The sequence below is a fragment of the Capsella rubella genome, unplaced genomic scaffold, assembly GCF_000375325.1.
Source record: "Capsella rubella cultivar Monte Gargano unplaced genomic scaffold, Caprub1_0 scaffold_3, whole genome shotgun sequence".
Lineage (NCBI taxonomy): Eukaryota > Viridiplantae > Streptophyta > Magnoliopsida > Brassicales > Brassicaceae > Capsella > Capsella rubella.
Genome location: NW_006238921.1, coordinates 2,011,216 through 2,025,095, shown reverse-complemented (window position 1 = coordinate 2,025,095; position 13,880 = coordinate 2,011,216). Strand labels below are relative to the sequence as shown.

Here is a 13,880-nt window from a genome sequence, read left to right as displayed (position 1 = left end):
ATTCTTAGTTAATAACGTAATGTCTTAGTTTATACAAAAGTCCTAAACACACGGACCAACAGGCCATAAAAGTTTTGCTAAATTAAATCTTAATAAAATACAGCTTTATTAGACAGTACTCCAAAATTCCAAATCCTGATCATATTCTTACGTGTGTTGGTTAATACGAGAACATCTGTTTTCAGGACCACTTTCGCATATAATTAACCCATATCTTATTTAAAGTAACATACAAAGAGAATGAAAAATGGGTTATAAGAAGATAAGATTAATCTGAAAATGATTACACTTGAAAATGCATATGAAATTGACGACAACGATGATGCATGAGATTGTTCCAGAAATATGTATATAGATACTACATATATATTAAAATATCACTAATTGCCGTTAGATTGTTTTCGCTTTTGCATCTTAAAGAATTTAACTCCGATGGCTCCGACCTAAGTTGATACATTACCGATCGATTGTGGTAACTGGTAAGATATGTTCTATTTGTTACCAAACGGGTTACTAGAGAAACTATAATTGTTTAGCACTTAATATTGATACCAAAAAAAAAAGAAAACAAAAACTATATTATCTTAATATGTATATATATTATGTACTTGTGTTAATCTGATGGTTAGTATAAGTCGAAGGATCCAAATTCCCAATGAATTTGTAAAAAGTGATCATATTACGGAATGCAAGCTGTAGATTTTTTTTTTTATTTTTTTCAATTTTTATATGTTGTCTTGGTAATAGTTATGATTAGTAGATGATATTTATGAAAGTTATGTATGAAAAAGACAGGCGAATGTAGTTTGAAGTCTAGATTCAATGGCCCTTTAAACATACAAAGTCCTCCCTGAACAATGACATCCCCTTTGAGTTTCCATTATTTTTATATTTATTTGTATTCGTATATTTCTGAACATATTATACTTTCCAATAAAATAAACTTCGAAGTTGATATATGACTTGAACACTCCGAACATTGTTATATCCCGTTCCATATTAGAGCAAATATTCTTTCTTTTCTTTTTCTCGTTTTTTTCTTCTCACTAGCTCGCATCAATAAAAAGCTCTAATTCTACTTGAATTGTTTCTGTATCATGAGTATAATTAACATCTCGTGTGTATCATATGTAAGATGAAGATTCGAACTTCATATCCTATGACTATGAGGTTGAAGGAGTTGCATCTCCTCTATATATAACCAGTTTAATTTTCATCTTATGGATTATAATAATTTGTAAAGAAACAAAACGAGATGAGAATTTTCCGCTAGTCACGCTTCTAAATAATCATCGGGGTTATGACTCAAATGGATTAAGGGCCGCAAAATTAGAAGTTTAATTAATGAAACTATATGTTATTTGGGATTAAAAAAAAAATGTGTTGAAAAATATGGTATGATATGATGTAAGGGAAGTAAAATTCCATTATAAATTGATTTTAAGTGGACTAACTAAACGACCCATTTTGACAATTATATTTACTTATTCTGAACAACTACGTATACTTCTCTCTTTTTTTTTTACATTTTATTATTGTTATAAAAAATACACCACCATCTCCGGATTCACATTCCCATAGATTTTCTAGTTCGGGAGCTCGACATGATTTGTATTCGGCTTCTTAATTTATTCATATATTTTCTCCTTTATTTGTTGAGGAAATGGGATGGCTTGTAGTAAAGATTTGGTCTGCATTACTTAAACTATGCATTTGCGAAAACTCTAGTTGGAAGCTTCTAATCCTAATTTATTTTTATTTTACTTTTATAGAATTTAGCATATGAATGTATAGACGCATGCACGTTTAGTTAAAATATAACGAGAAGATGGAATGCTAATGTAGATGTGAAAGCAATTATGCGAACTTATATATTTAATGGAAAAAAAAACTAAGCTAATAGGGAACATCAAAGTAAAATTTAGTATTTTAAGAAGCTTCACAATTATTATCTTAAGCAATATGGTTTCCTCCAAAGTGGAGAACACACGAGTGCTTTGTTGATTATTGTTACTTTTCCTCTATATGCCTCGGTAAAGAAACATGCTGTTTGTCTAAAGACAAACATTTTTGTCGTTAAACCCAATTATATATTTTCGTTTTAGATTGCTTTAATTATTTTGCTTTTCTTGTCACATATAAATTTGCCCCATTCAAAAAGCTATATAAATATATCTTATTTAGATAGCTATCCACACAGTGCAAGATGGCTTTTTAAACAATGATGATGATCAATACCATATGTGTTTTGTTTTCTCTAGAGGAATTACTATATAATATAAACCATCAAGTAGTAAATAACAATTAGCATTTTCCATTCATGTTTGACCAATTGTGGTATATACACATATCATGGGATATAATATTGTATATAAAACTAGTTTGATCACAAAAGTTCTTTTAGCTAAGAAATTAAATGTAGTAAATATCAAATCATTTCCTTGCTAAGCACTCATATAGCTGAGCTTCCATACTCTTACTGCATATATTCTAATAACCATACACACACACACACACACATGTGGGTGATTACACTTCTTCATTCGGAATATTGTGGTTTATGTACTATTATTATCCATATTGGATCTTAAATCTTAATTAAAAATGGTTTGATAGATTCTGACTTGTAACTCGATTTGATATTGAATAATAATTAAGTTGACGTGTCCTCCGGACTCCGGTCAATTAGTCAAAGAGCTATACGAGTAAAAATCAAAACCACTCGTGCGTTTTGTAGTCTCTTCTTTTTCTTTGTTGACAAGTCAACAACGGAAGCTTTGATCCAAAACCCATAAAAACAAACGTACTTTACATTATTTAATTGCCATAAGTAAGTGGCTACTCTCTAACTAAATCCATTTAATCCTCTTTCACGACTGATTCATATATAATTAAGTTATGGACATGGTTGAATAGAAGTTTTCTACAAGTTTCTAGGTCATAGTTACATGGTTGTTAATAATATACTATTGTTTGATCAATTGAAGTCAAACATTCCATTTTTATTGATTAATATAAAATGTAAGATTTTCCGATCAAAGTAGTTATAGAGCCAACAAGTTTATTTGTCAAACAAAGAGTTTTAGCGTACAAATATAAAACTTCAGTGAGAACACACTTTAATTTTAAAAAAATACGGATCGTAAACTATTTTTGAGATGAGATGGTAACATTTTGTAGTCCATGTCCGAAGCAAATTTACATAAATGAGTAACTTATCTTAAGCAAAGAAGATGTTGTTCACAAATCGTAAAAAAAAAAACACTAATTAGCGTAGTTTAGTGAGGTTTTTTAAAAGTTGGAAGTTTCGTAAGACGTTATTCGTTTATGTGGAACTCAGATGCTATATTATAGATACGAAAATGAATTTGAAATTCGGCCAACAAAACCTATTTCTAAGAAGAAGAAAAAAGCAAAAACCTCGTACCGAGGAAGAAAGAAATAAAAAACAAAAAACGATAGAGAATGGAGGAGTGAGCAAGTCAAAGATAAACTCATGCATACGCAGAGATAACAAAATATGGAATAAAATAAAATCAAAGGTCAATGGTAATACTATTAAACATCGTCGCTTGAGGAAAAACAAACCATTATAAGATTCGGGGAAGTCGGTAAGAAGATATTGAAGTCAAACACAAACTCTCTTGTTGTTGTGTTGTTCCAAAAGAAACAAAACATTTTGTTTTTAAAACTTCAAATTGCGACTCCTCTCTACAATTTATCTACATCTATAGCCATGCTTATGAGTTTGGCACAAGACTCCAAGACTTTGTTGCCCTAACAACAACTAGTCCTCTATTAATATTACGAAAGTAATTCTTTATTACACCATAAATTTACAAATTACGATTTACATTTTTTCCTTCTAAATTTCTGTTAGCAAATAAAGATTGTTCTTTTATTACTAGACTATATAGACACCTTCATCAACAAATCAGGAGAAAATCAACAGTTCTCTATCAATTATGTAAATTTATTTAACTAGAATTATATTGATATATGATGTTTATCTTATTAATAATGATGGTTACCCTTTGGAATTGTAAACTTAAGCTAGGTGGGTTCGCTACCATTATGGATGGACAAATCCAATATACGTTTTGGTTACCCTAGATATATGTATTGAGGTTTTTAGCCTTTAGGGCTTATATTGGGCTTTAAGCCTTATATCAAAATGATGGGTCGGAGAACGTTCTGGAGATGTGCAAAAGAAAGACGACACATTATCTAACAAACTCTCTCCGCATTTTTAACATCAGATAATGCAAACCGTGTTGTTTTTAATAATAGAAGACGACACATTATCTATCTCTCTGTATATGGATGGAACGACGTGTTGTTTGTATATTTGTTGGATTTAATCCTTTAGCCATGTGGACTTGTGGATAGGGAAGAGATCCTGTTTTAAAAGTTTTAGATATTTCTTTCACCCAAAAAAAAAAAAAAAAAAAGTTTTAGATCATTTAATTTTGATGCACATCTTTTCCTCAATCATATCGTTCCTATTTAGAGCTTTTTTGAAATTATTGTATTTTTTTTTCAAACACCAAGATTTATTGTTTATTTGACAATTAATATTAAAAAAGACTTTATACCAAAAATAAGTAAATACTAAATAAAAAAATCATTCAAAAAGAGCCAGGTACCACCACACAATGACACACTAAACAGTAAAAATCCTAATCCATGAAATGAATTAGCGGCGAAAACAAAATAGAAGGCATAATTCCTAGTATTAGCATATGTTAATGATAAAAAGTGATTATATTATCTCACCATTTGCTGATTCCCAAAGCCAAAGCCAATCCTCTTCTCTCTGTTTCTCTGGATGTCCAATCATCTTCTCCGCAGTTCCGTCCAGTTGATGATAACGTTTCCGTTGGAAAACGACGGAGGTGTGCGACGTTAGGGTTTGTGTATTTTTCTTTCTTAGTTTCTATCGCTTATGGCAGTGAAGAAGGCCTGCGAAATGTTCCCCAAGAGTTTGATCGAGGATGTTCACAAATGGGGTTGCATGAAGCAAACCGGTGTGAGCCTCAGGTATATGATGGAGTTCGGTTCCAAGCCCACCGAGAGGAATCTTTTGATCTCCGCTCAGTTTCTGCATAAGGAGCTTCCGATTCGTGTCGCCAGGCGAGCGATCGAACTCCAGACGCTTCCTTATGGCCTCTCTGATAAACCTGCCGTTTTGAAGGTAGCCCCTTATGCGAATTCTGGGTTGTCTGATTTTGAATTTTGTGATTCGACTTGAAATAGGTTTTTACATTGAACTTTTTGGTGGTTGGTTGATCGTTTAAATTGCTTCATAAGTGGTTGGTTGGGTCTCATTAGATTTTGTTTGATGAATTTTGCTTATTGTAGATTTAATGAAGAGAAAAGTAGGTGTGAGATTCTGTGGTTGATTATTTTACTTTTCTTTGAAAACAAGGGATTTTTAAAGCTAGTGCTACAGTGAGTTTTAATTGCTTAGAACATTGTTTGTGTGCAATCTCTTTGGAATGAAACCAGATTTGGCTAAATTTTGTTGACACCTGAAACTCTTCAACAGGAATTGTGGATGATGTGTTGCATTACCTGTTTTGTAGGTACGGGATTGGTATCTGGAATCATTCAGGGACATGAGAGCATTTCCTGAGATTAAGGATTCAGCTGACGAGAAAGACTTCACTCAGATGATTAAGGCTGTTAAAGTAAGGCACAACAATGTGGTTCCCATGATGGCTTTGGGTGTTAATCAGCTTAAGAAAGGCATGAATTCCGGAACTCTTGATGAGATTCATCAGTTTCTTGATCGCTTCTACTTGTCGCGAATAGGGATCCGTATGCTTATTGGTAAGATTTGTTTTTTTTTTTCTTTTGGATCACTCTCGTTTCCTCAACTGAAAGGTCTTTGTTTTGCTGCTGTTGTTGTTGTGCTGATACTTGTTGAGGTTTTTATGGAATTCTCAGGGCAGCATGTTGAGTTGCATAATCCAAATCCACCACTTCATACAGTTGGTTACATACACACTAAGATGTCTCCTATGGAGGTAGCAAGGAATGCCAGTGAAGATGCTCGCTCAATTTGTTTCCGAGAGTATGGTTCTGCACCTGAAATTAACATATATGGGGATCCCAGTTTCACCTTTCCGTGAGTTATTCAAGATGAGCCTTCTTTTTCTTCTTAAGATTCATTTCATGGCTTTTGTTCTCACCTAGCAAACAATGTCTTTTTCTACTCCTTTTTATAGGTATGTTCCGACGCATTTGCATCTTATGATGTATGAGCTAGTCAAGAACTCCCTACGTGCTGTCCAAGAGAGATTTGTTGACTCCGATAGAGTTGCACCTCCTATCCGCATTATAGTTGCTGATGGAATTGAAGATGTTACAATAAAGGTCGTTATCCTATGCTTTCTATGCCTTTAGCCTAGCATCTCCATTTTTTTGGTGCACTGGTTTGATCCAACTACTGTCGTGGGTGGTTATTCTAATAGGTCTCAGATGAAGGTGGAGGTATACCGAGAAGCGGGCTTCCCAAAATATTCACATATCTTTACAGTACCGCAAGAAACCCGCTTGAGGAGGAAATGGACTTAGGAACAGCTGATGTTCCTGTGACTATGGCTGGATATGGTTATGGTTTGCCGATTAGTCGCTTGTATGCTCGATATTTTGGTGGAGATTTGCAGATCATATCCATGGAAGGATACGGTGAGTCAGATAGGTCTTTAAGAGTTCATATTTTCAGATCATATCAGTAAAAGTGTTGACCTGAAATATCTCAATGAGCTTTAGTTAAAAAAAAAAAATATATATCTTAATGAGCTTAAATCTAAGGTTATTCATGAGAAAGATGCAGTATTGATTTATGTGTATGGTTGGAAATGTGCAGGGACTGATGCTTACTTGCATTTGTCTCGTCTTGGAGATTCGCAAGAGCCTTTGCCCTAAGAGAAGAGAATCTTCATGTCAGGCAACAAGTGAAGAAAGCTTTGACATATTAATGGTAGATGAGGGATCTACATTACTCAATTACTTATGCTTTTCTAGTTTCTTTTAATGTACAGACAATTAAGCTTTCTTGATTCTAGACTCAGATTATGGAGATTTTTCCAAGTGAGTTTAATCTCCTCTGATTTGTATTGATTCGATTCAAAGCCCTGTACTTTCTCGGTACAATCTCTTCTCTTGTAATCCGAAAGTCAGTAAAACATTATTGGTTATTGAAGAAGGTCCTGTAATGGGATCGGGTTATTCGATATTCTTCACTGGTTCAAGTTTTTTTTTCGGTTCGATACTTGAGAGCCAATTTCTTGTTCCCATCCCAACCTAAAGAATTTCACAAAAACGGCGTCGTTTGCGTTGATGATCGTATTTGGCTGCTCCCTTACGACGTCGTGTGGCGTTTCTTTGTCAGAATTCCTTCTCTTCCTTGAACCCCAGCCTCACTTCTTCTTCTTCTACCATTCGCCGAACCCAGCCCCTGTTCTCTAGTTCCCATCGACGTTATTGGTCCTCTCTGATTCGCACCTGTGTTTTTATATTCAACTCTGGTTCGCATAGGCGACTGCGGTGCTGTTTCGTTGTCGATGTAAGTCTCTTTCTTTCTCTCTAGCTCAAACCCTAAATCGTTGTATCCTCTTATGTTTTGATTACTTCTGCAAACTGTCTTCGGGTTTCTTCATCTCGAATCCGTTCCTCAGTTGCTTTATTCGCTTGATTTCCGCATATCTCTAGTTTGCGATTGAGATTGTAATTATTGGACATGCCTGTTTTTATGGCCTCGTGGAAGTTGATTATGTTGAATGTGCGCGTGAGCTTAGCTTGGTTGTATCGTTGATGATAGTTAGTCTGACTCTTGGTTCGAATTATATAGAATCTTCCTGACATGAAACTTTTCTCTGCTTGCAGAGCCTTTGCCTATGGCCACAACAGAAGCCACTCCAGCTTCTGCTGGTCCAAGATATGCACCAGAGGACCTAACTCTTCCCAAACCATGGAAGGGGCTTATTGATGGAAGCACAGAAATTCTGTATTACTGGAATCCTGAAACTAATGTCACTCAGTATGAAAGACCTGCTGCGCCTCCTCCACCTTTGCCAGCTGGTGCTCCTCCGCACTCTGCCACGACGCCAAAGCTCGCTCAGATTCCCGTACCCTCTTCAGGACAAGGTCACCAAGCTCAGCACGAACAAGCAAAACCAGTTGGTCACGTGTCTCAACTGCATGGTTTACAACAACAGCCACAGCAATATCCATCCCAACATGTAAGACCCCAAATGATGCAGCAGCATCCGGGCCAGCAAATGCCTCAACAATCAGCTCAACAGTTTCCCCAACAACAGAGCCAGTCGATGGTGTCGCAGCCACATGGGCCTGTACCGACTTATCAGCCAACGACACAGCAGCAGCAGCAGCATCAAGTGATGCATAATCAGCATTCACAAATGCCTCAGCAGCTGAGCCATCAGTATGCACATTCACAACAACAGTACATGGGTTATCGGCCTCACATGCAACCACAAGGGCTTCAAAATTCACATCAGACACCTCAGCGTGGTCCTCAGGGTCAGCAGTTTTCTAGCCAGCATGAGTACAACTCCTTGGCCCCAAAGAGGGATGGGGATGAGTTCCATGGGGGTAAGAAAACTGGGTTTTCTCAACCCCATTTACCAAATTCTGAAGGTTCACCATCTCAAAATGCCCCTTTTGAAGCCAATACAGCACCTCAAAGAACAAATGCAAGCTTGTCTATGGCTCAGAAATACAATGGACCTCAAGCAAACATGCATCATCCGGTTGCAGTCACACAGTTTCAGCAGCCAGGGGCTAACTTGATTAACCAGCAGCTTGGACCTAGGCCTCAAAATCAAATGGACCCGACAATGTTGCACCAGAAGTCGCATACATCCCCTTTCCAATCAAATAAAACTTTCGAGAATAATGTACAATCTAGACCTGGGAATGACTCTTACGTCAACGCGAGAATGGAAGGGCCAGTGAGGGGTGCCCAACCACATCATCCTGCTGCAATGCCTAAGGTTAGCTGCTGATGATCACTTCTCCTATCTGTCTTGTTCAATATTTCTTCCTCACAGTTATTTCTTACGGAAATAAGCATTTGTAAAATGCTATGCAGGATATAAGGATAGGTGGTGGTCCACCTGCAACTGCTGATCCTGCCATGGGGCAAACAGGGCATGGATCATATGGACACACTGGCCCAGCTTTTCCACATAAATCCTCGGTGAGGCCTCATTTCGTCACATCTCCTGATGCTCCCCATCTATCGCCCGTTGAAAGCTACCGGAAACAACATGAAGTCACAACAACTGTAAGTTCATATTTCTTGGTTGCTTTACTTAACTTGTGAGTGATTTTTTTTTTTTTAAGCTGTAATGTGCTGTAATATTTTGCAATTGTTGTTTCAGTGAATGTTTGTCCATAAACTCTACTGAGAATGTGGGATTGGACGAACTTCAACTGGAATAAGTAATAGCATTTGAGAATAGTGTTAAACCTTGCACTTTTTCGCATCTATTCTAATCTGTGTACGGCCTTTAAATTTTTTATTGTTTATTGTGAAGGGCGAGAACATTCCAGCACCATACATTACATTTGAAGCTAGTGGTCTCCCTCCTGAAATACTTAGAGAGGTTAGTTTTATTATGAACTTTATAAGCGGTGTAGCTGTGTAGGTTCTTCATATATATGGTGCGCTAATGTTTGTTTATTTAATTTCCAGTTGCTTTCTGCTGGATTTCCATCACCAACACCAATCCAGGCTCAAACATGGCCAATTGCTTTGCAGAGCAGGGATATAGTTGCAATTGCAAAAACTGGTTCTGGTAAAACATTGGGATACTTGATCCCTGCCTTCATTCTTCTAAGGCACTGCCGTAACGACTCTCGCAATGGCCCCACAGTTTTAATCCTAGCTCCTACTCGGGAGCTAGCCACACAAATACAAGATGAAGCCCTTAGGTTTGGCCGGTCGTCAAGGATATCATGCACTGTGAGTTTTATTCGAGTCTCTTCAACATTTATGCCAGGGCTGATAGAGCCTATACTTATTTCTTTTTGTTTATGATCTATATTCTGGTCGTTAGTGTTTGTATGGTGGAGCTCCAAAGGGTCCTCAACTGAAAGAGTTGGAACGAGGAGCTGATATTGTAGTGGCAACTCCTGGGCGTCTAAATGATATACTGGAGATGAAGAAGATTGATTTCCAGCAGGTATCCCTTCTTGTGCTTGACGAGGCAGACCGAATGCTTGACATGGGTTTTGAACCCCAAATCCGTAAGATAGTGAATGAAATACCTCCTCGGAGACAGACTCTTATGTACACAGCAACTTGGCCAAAAGAAGTCAGAAAAATTGCAAGTGATCTTCTTGTGAATCCTGTCCAAGTTAACATAGGCAGGGTAGATGAGTTGGCTGCTAACAAAGCGATAACGCAGGTGATGATCTTCTAAATCATTTCTATCACTTTTAAGCATCATCCCACATAACTTGGTGATGAGGTTACTGAAATAAATCCATCCTTATAATGCAGTATGTTGAAGTAGTCCCTCAAATGGAGAAAGAGAGACGTTTGGAGCAAATCCTTAGGTCGCAAGAACGAGGTTCAAAAGTTATAATATTTTGCTCCACTAAGAGGCTTTGTGACCATCTTGCACGTAGTGTCGGACGTCATTTTGGCGCTGTTGTGATCCATGGAGACAAGTCTCAAGGTGAGAGAGATTGGGTACTTGGCCAGTTCCGAACCGGGAAATCTTGTGTATTAATAGCTACTGATGTTGCTGCCCGGGGACTCGATATAAAAGACATAAGGTTTGTTGTAACAATTCTTGGTATATATTTCTTTTTGTTGTTTGTTGTGAAGATTCCTTATCTTTGTTAATGTTATATTACTACAGAGTTGTGATCAACTACGATTTTCCAACCGGAGTTGAAGACTATGTCCACCGTATTGGGAGAACCGGTCGAGCAGGTGCAACTGGAGTTGCATTCACTTTCTTCACAGAGCAAGATTGGAAATACGCGCCTGATTTGATCAAAGTCCTTGAAGGAGCGAACCAGCAAGTACCGCCTCAAGTAAGGGACATTGCAATGCGTGGTGGTGGTGGTCCTGGTTATAGCCAGGATCGAAGAGGTATGGCTAACCGGTTTGACTCTGGCGGTGGTGGTAGCCGTTGGGATTCTGCTGGAGGATTTGGTGGGCGTGGTGGTGGATTTGGTGGGCGTGAGGGTGGGTTTGGTGGCCGTGAAGGTGGGTTTGGTGGTGGCCGTGAAGGTGGGTTTGGAGGCCGTGAAGGTGGGTTTGGTGGCCGTGGTGGTGGATATGGAACCAGAGATGACTCATTTGGACGTGGTGGGAATCGTGGTCGGGGTTTTACTGGTCCTGATGCTGGTCATATAAATGTTGGTGGTAGAGGCGGATTTGGTCGGTTTGGCAATAATAATATGGATGGCCGAGGCTTTGGTCGTGGTGGTGGTAGAGGCTTTGGTCGTGGTGTTGGAAGGTTTGACAATAGAAGAGGTAGAAGTAGTAGCAGAAGTCCTGATTTGGTCAGGCCAAGGCGCCGGAGCCTGAGCTATAGCCGGAGTCGAAGCCGGAGCCGGAGCTATAGTCGTAGTCGTAGCAGGAGTTGGTCACGTTCAAGGAGTCGCAGCCCTAGACATAGTCGTGACCGTGGTGGTCATAACCAGAGCAGAAGCTATAGCCGTAGTCCTAGTCCGGTATATGAAAGACGAGATAGACGGCCACGTGTTTCTGGGTTTGATATTCAACCACCATTAGAGTCTGTAGTGAACCCGGACATGAATGCGGCCGCAGGTCTTGAAACCGTGGTTCCTAGGGCCATGTCTGAGAGACAAGGGAATGGAGTTGTTGAATCGGAGGTAGAAGCGGCTTTAGTACGACCAGTGGTTGATGAACCCTAAAAAAAGCCAAAACGTAGAATGATGTAAAACCTCTCACTGCGGCGAGATTACAAGTCATCCCAAAAGTTTTGGTTATCGAATGGATCCACAAAATCAGACAGCTGATGCGTCATTTAAAGATTTGTTGGCGGGGGTAAAACTTTATTTTCATTTTTTTATTTTTTTGTTTGGTCATTTTCTTGTTGTATCATGGAGAATTAGTTTGTAATGTATTTGAGAATTCTTATCACTTTATGTAAAAACCTTCTACTGCCTTGAAAAATATCTGGAGAAAAGGAAAACTGTAATTATAGATGGACAGAGATACACAGCACTTGGGAGATGAATTGTACAATGTCCTTGAAATGGTGAATGCTCTAAAAGTCCAATTCTCTTGCATCAATGCATGGATTCTTAGCTCAAACGTACCTTTGAATCTAGAATAGTTGCTTAGGTGATAATGAAGCTTATATCCTATGATATTTTTGTGACGTAGCTTCTTATTCATACAACAATTTCAAAGTGTTCCAGTAACGAAAAGAAACAAATCAATAAATTCAAAAAACGATTAATCTTTTGTGTGGGGAAACTAATTAACAATTGAAAAAGGGATTACTTGTGTTGAAATGAAAATTAATCTAATCGCTTTTTTCGGGCGACGTCGTTCTCAGTCGTCTTCTTGGCATAGTTGTTAGAATGGAAGTTGGAAAAGAGAGCCAAAAGAGAAGCATTAAACGCAGCGTTGAAACACCATCCCCAAATCCCGGAGCAACCCGACCCGAACAAATGTTGTCGGAGCATCCAACCGGATAATCCGAAACTGAAAACGAACTGGACAATCTGACAATCCGTCACCAACCTCTTCCACTTAGGCCTGGACCCGACGGCGCAGAGGAAGTAGTAACCGTACATGATGACGTGTACAGTCGAATTCGTCACGAGCGCGACCGGAAACATAGACTGGCGAGTCCGGAGCCAGAGATAACACATGACGACGACGGTGGCGTGGTGGTAGACGTGGAGGAAGGAGAGCCGCTGGATTGATTTGCCGAGAAGGATGAGGATGGTGTCTCCGAACTCGAGGATCTTGGAGAGGTAGAAGACTTGAGCCCAGAAGAAAAGAGGCCCGCTAGGTTTGACGTCGACGGGGAAACAAATCGCGCGGAGGAAACGCGAGGACGGATCTGAAGGAGCGTGAGACGAGGCGAGCATCGAGAGAGTGCAACCGACGGCCATGATTAAGGAGAGGAGACAGAGGATGAGGCTGTGGAAGGCTGTGATTGGTTTGAGGATGCGGGGACTGAGCGATGGGAGGGAACTGATGGCGGATCGGAGGAGGAACGTGGCGGAGAGGTAAACGGAGACAACGACGGAGACGAAGAAGACGGTGGAGCCAAGGGTTTGACCTTGGATCCAAGTGAAATTGGCGATGTTGGGGTGGTTTACGAGCCAGTAGGTTAGAGTGGATGCCATTGACTCCGGTGAATCGACGGCCAAGTTTGAAGATATGAGATTAGAGAGAGACACGAAGGAACCAAAGAGAGAGAGTTTTACCCCCCAATCCGCTAATTTTTTACATTCAAGTTGGTCTTATTCATTATCTTTTTTGGGATTTGAATCTTTTTTATTATTATTATTATTGTCGCCGTTTATTTTATACTGTTTTTGTTCAGAGGTGGCAGGGTAATGCTGTAAATTACTGTTATCCATGTTTTTAAAAAAATATCCTAGAAAATATTTTCGTTTATTTGACAGCAAAATATATAAATGTCACGTTGATATGGAAAATGAATTTAAAAAACTGAGTTAACAAGTTAAAGTTTGTATCAGCTTCAAAAGTTGAAAGTTAGGCCACGCCCCAGTAGCCCCCGAGCTATAGCCGTTGAGATAGAGTTATAGATTTGTAATGCAATGAGAATAATTTCATCGTTTATGTAACACACCAACTACGCATATATGGACTACAACAAACT

At 38.7% G+C, this 13,880-nt stretch overlaps 3 protein-coding genes across 3 annotated transcripts; 2 read left to right on the top strand and 1 right to left on the bottom strand.

Annotated features, from left to right (window-relative positions):
- Nucleotides 1-4,649: 4,649 nt before the first annotated feature.
- LOC17891628 (pyruvate dehydrogenase (acetyl-transferring) kinase, mitochondrial) lies at nt 4,650-7,245 on the top strand. The gene is made up of 6 exons (XM_006297900.2): nt 4,650-5,194; nt 5,586-5,832; nt 5,950-6,130; nt 6,231-6,378; nt 6,477-6,693; nt 6,875-7,245. Exons 1-6 carry the CDS (start codon nt 4,946-4,948, stop codon nt 6,931-6,933), a joined length of 1,101 nt encoding a protein of 366 aa, XP_006297962.1. The 5' UTR covers nt 4,650-4,945; the 3' UTR covers nt 6,934-7,245.
- A 162-nt stretch (nt 7,246-7,407) lies between these two features.
- LOC17893128 (DEAD-box ATP-dependent RNA helicase 40) lies at nt 7,408-12,228 on the top strand. The gene is made up of 8 exons (XM_006296812.2): nt 7,408-7,573; nt 7,894-9,023; nt 9,122-9,316; nt 9,570-9,638; nt 9,728-9,997; nt 10,092-10,442; nt 10,538-10,815; nt 10,902-12,228. Exons 2-8 carry the CDS (start codon nt 7,905-7,907, stop codon nt 11,926-11,928), a joined length of 3,309 nt encoding a protein of 1,102 aa, XP_006296874.1. The 5' UTR covers nt 7,408-7,573; nt 7,894-7,904; the 3' UTR covers nt 11,929-12,228.
- A 189-nt stretch (nt 12,229-12,417) lies between these two features.
- On the bottom strand, nt 12,418-13,511 carry LOC17893184 (elongation of fatty acids protein 3-like). The gene has a single exon (XM_006299171.2). It carries the CDS (start codon nt 13,378-13,380, stop codon nt 12,541-12,543), a length of 840 nt encoding a protein of 279 aa, XP_006299233.1. The 5' UTR covers nt 13,381-13,511; the 3' UTR covers nt 12,418-12,540.
- Between the last annotated feature and the right edge of the window lie 369 nt (nt 13,512-13,880).

What these genes read in the sequence shown, in the direction of transcription:
- LOC17893128 (XM_006296812.2), top strand. Translation starts at nt 7,905, where the DNA reads ATGGCCACAACAGAAGCCACTCCAGCTTCTGCTGGTCCAAGATATGCA. An exon ending in AACATGAAGTCACAACAACT is followed by an intron (nt 9,317 to 9,569) that starts GTAAGTTCATAT and finishes TTTATTGTGAAG; the next exon opens with GGCGAGAACATTCCAGCACC. An exon ending in CGTCAAGGATATCATGCACT is followed by an intron (nt 9,998 to 10,091) that starts GTGAGTTTTATT and finishes TCTGGTCGTTAG; the next exon opens with TGTTTGTATGGTGGAGCTCC.
- LOC17891628 (XM_006297900.2), top strand. Translation starts at nt 4,946, where the DNA reads ATGGCAGTGAAGAAGGCCTGCGAAATGTTCCCCAAGAGTTTGATCGAG. An exon ending in GATCCCAGTTTCACCTTTCC is followed by an intron (nt 6,131 to 6,230) that starts GTGAGTTATTCA and finishes TCCTTTTTATAG; the next exon opens with GTATGTTCCGACGCATTTGC. An exon ending in CATATCCATGGAAGGATACG is followed by an intron (nt 6,694 to 6,874) that starts GTGAGTCAGATA and finishes GGAAATGTGCAG; the next exon opens with GGACTGATGCTTACTTGCAT.
- LOC17893184 (XM_006299171.2), bottom strand. Translation starts at nt 13,380, where the DNA reads ATGGCATCCACTCTAACCTACTGGCTCGTAAACCACCCCAACATCGCC.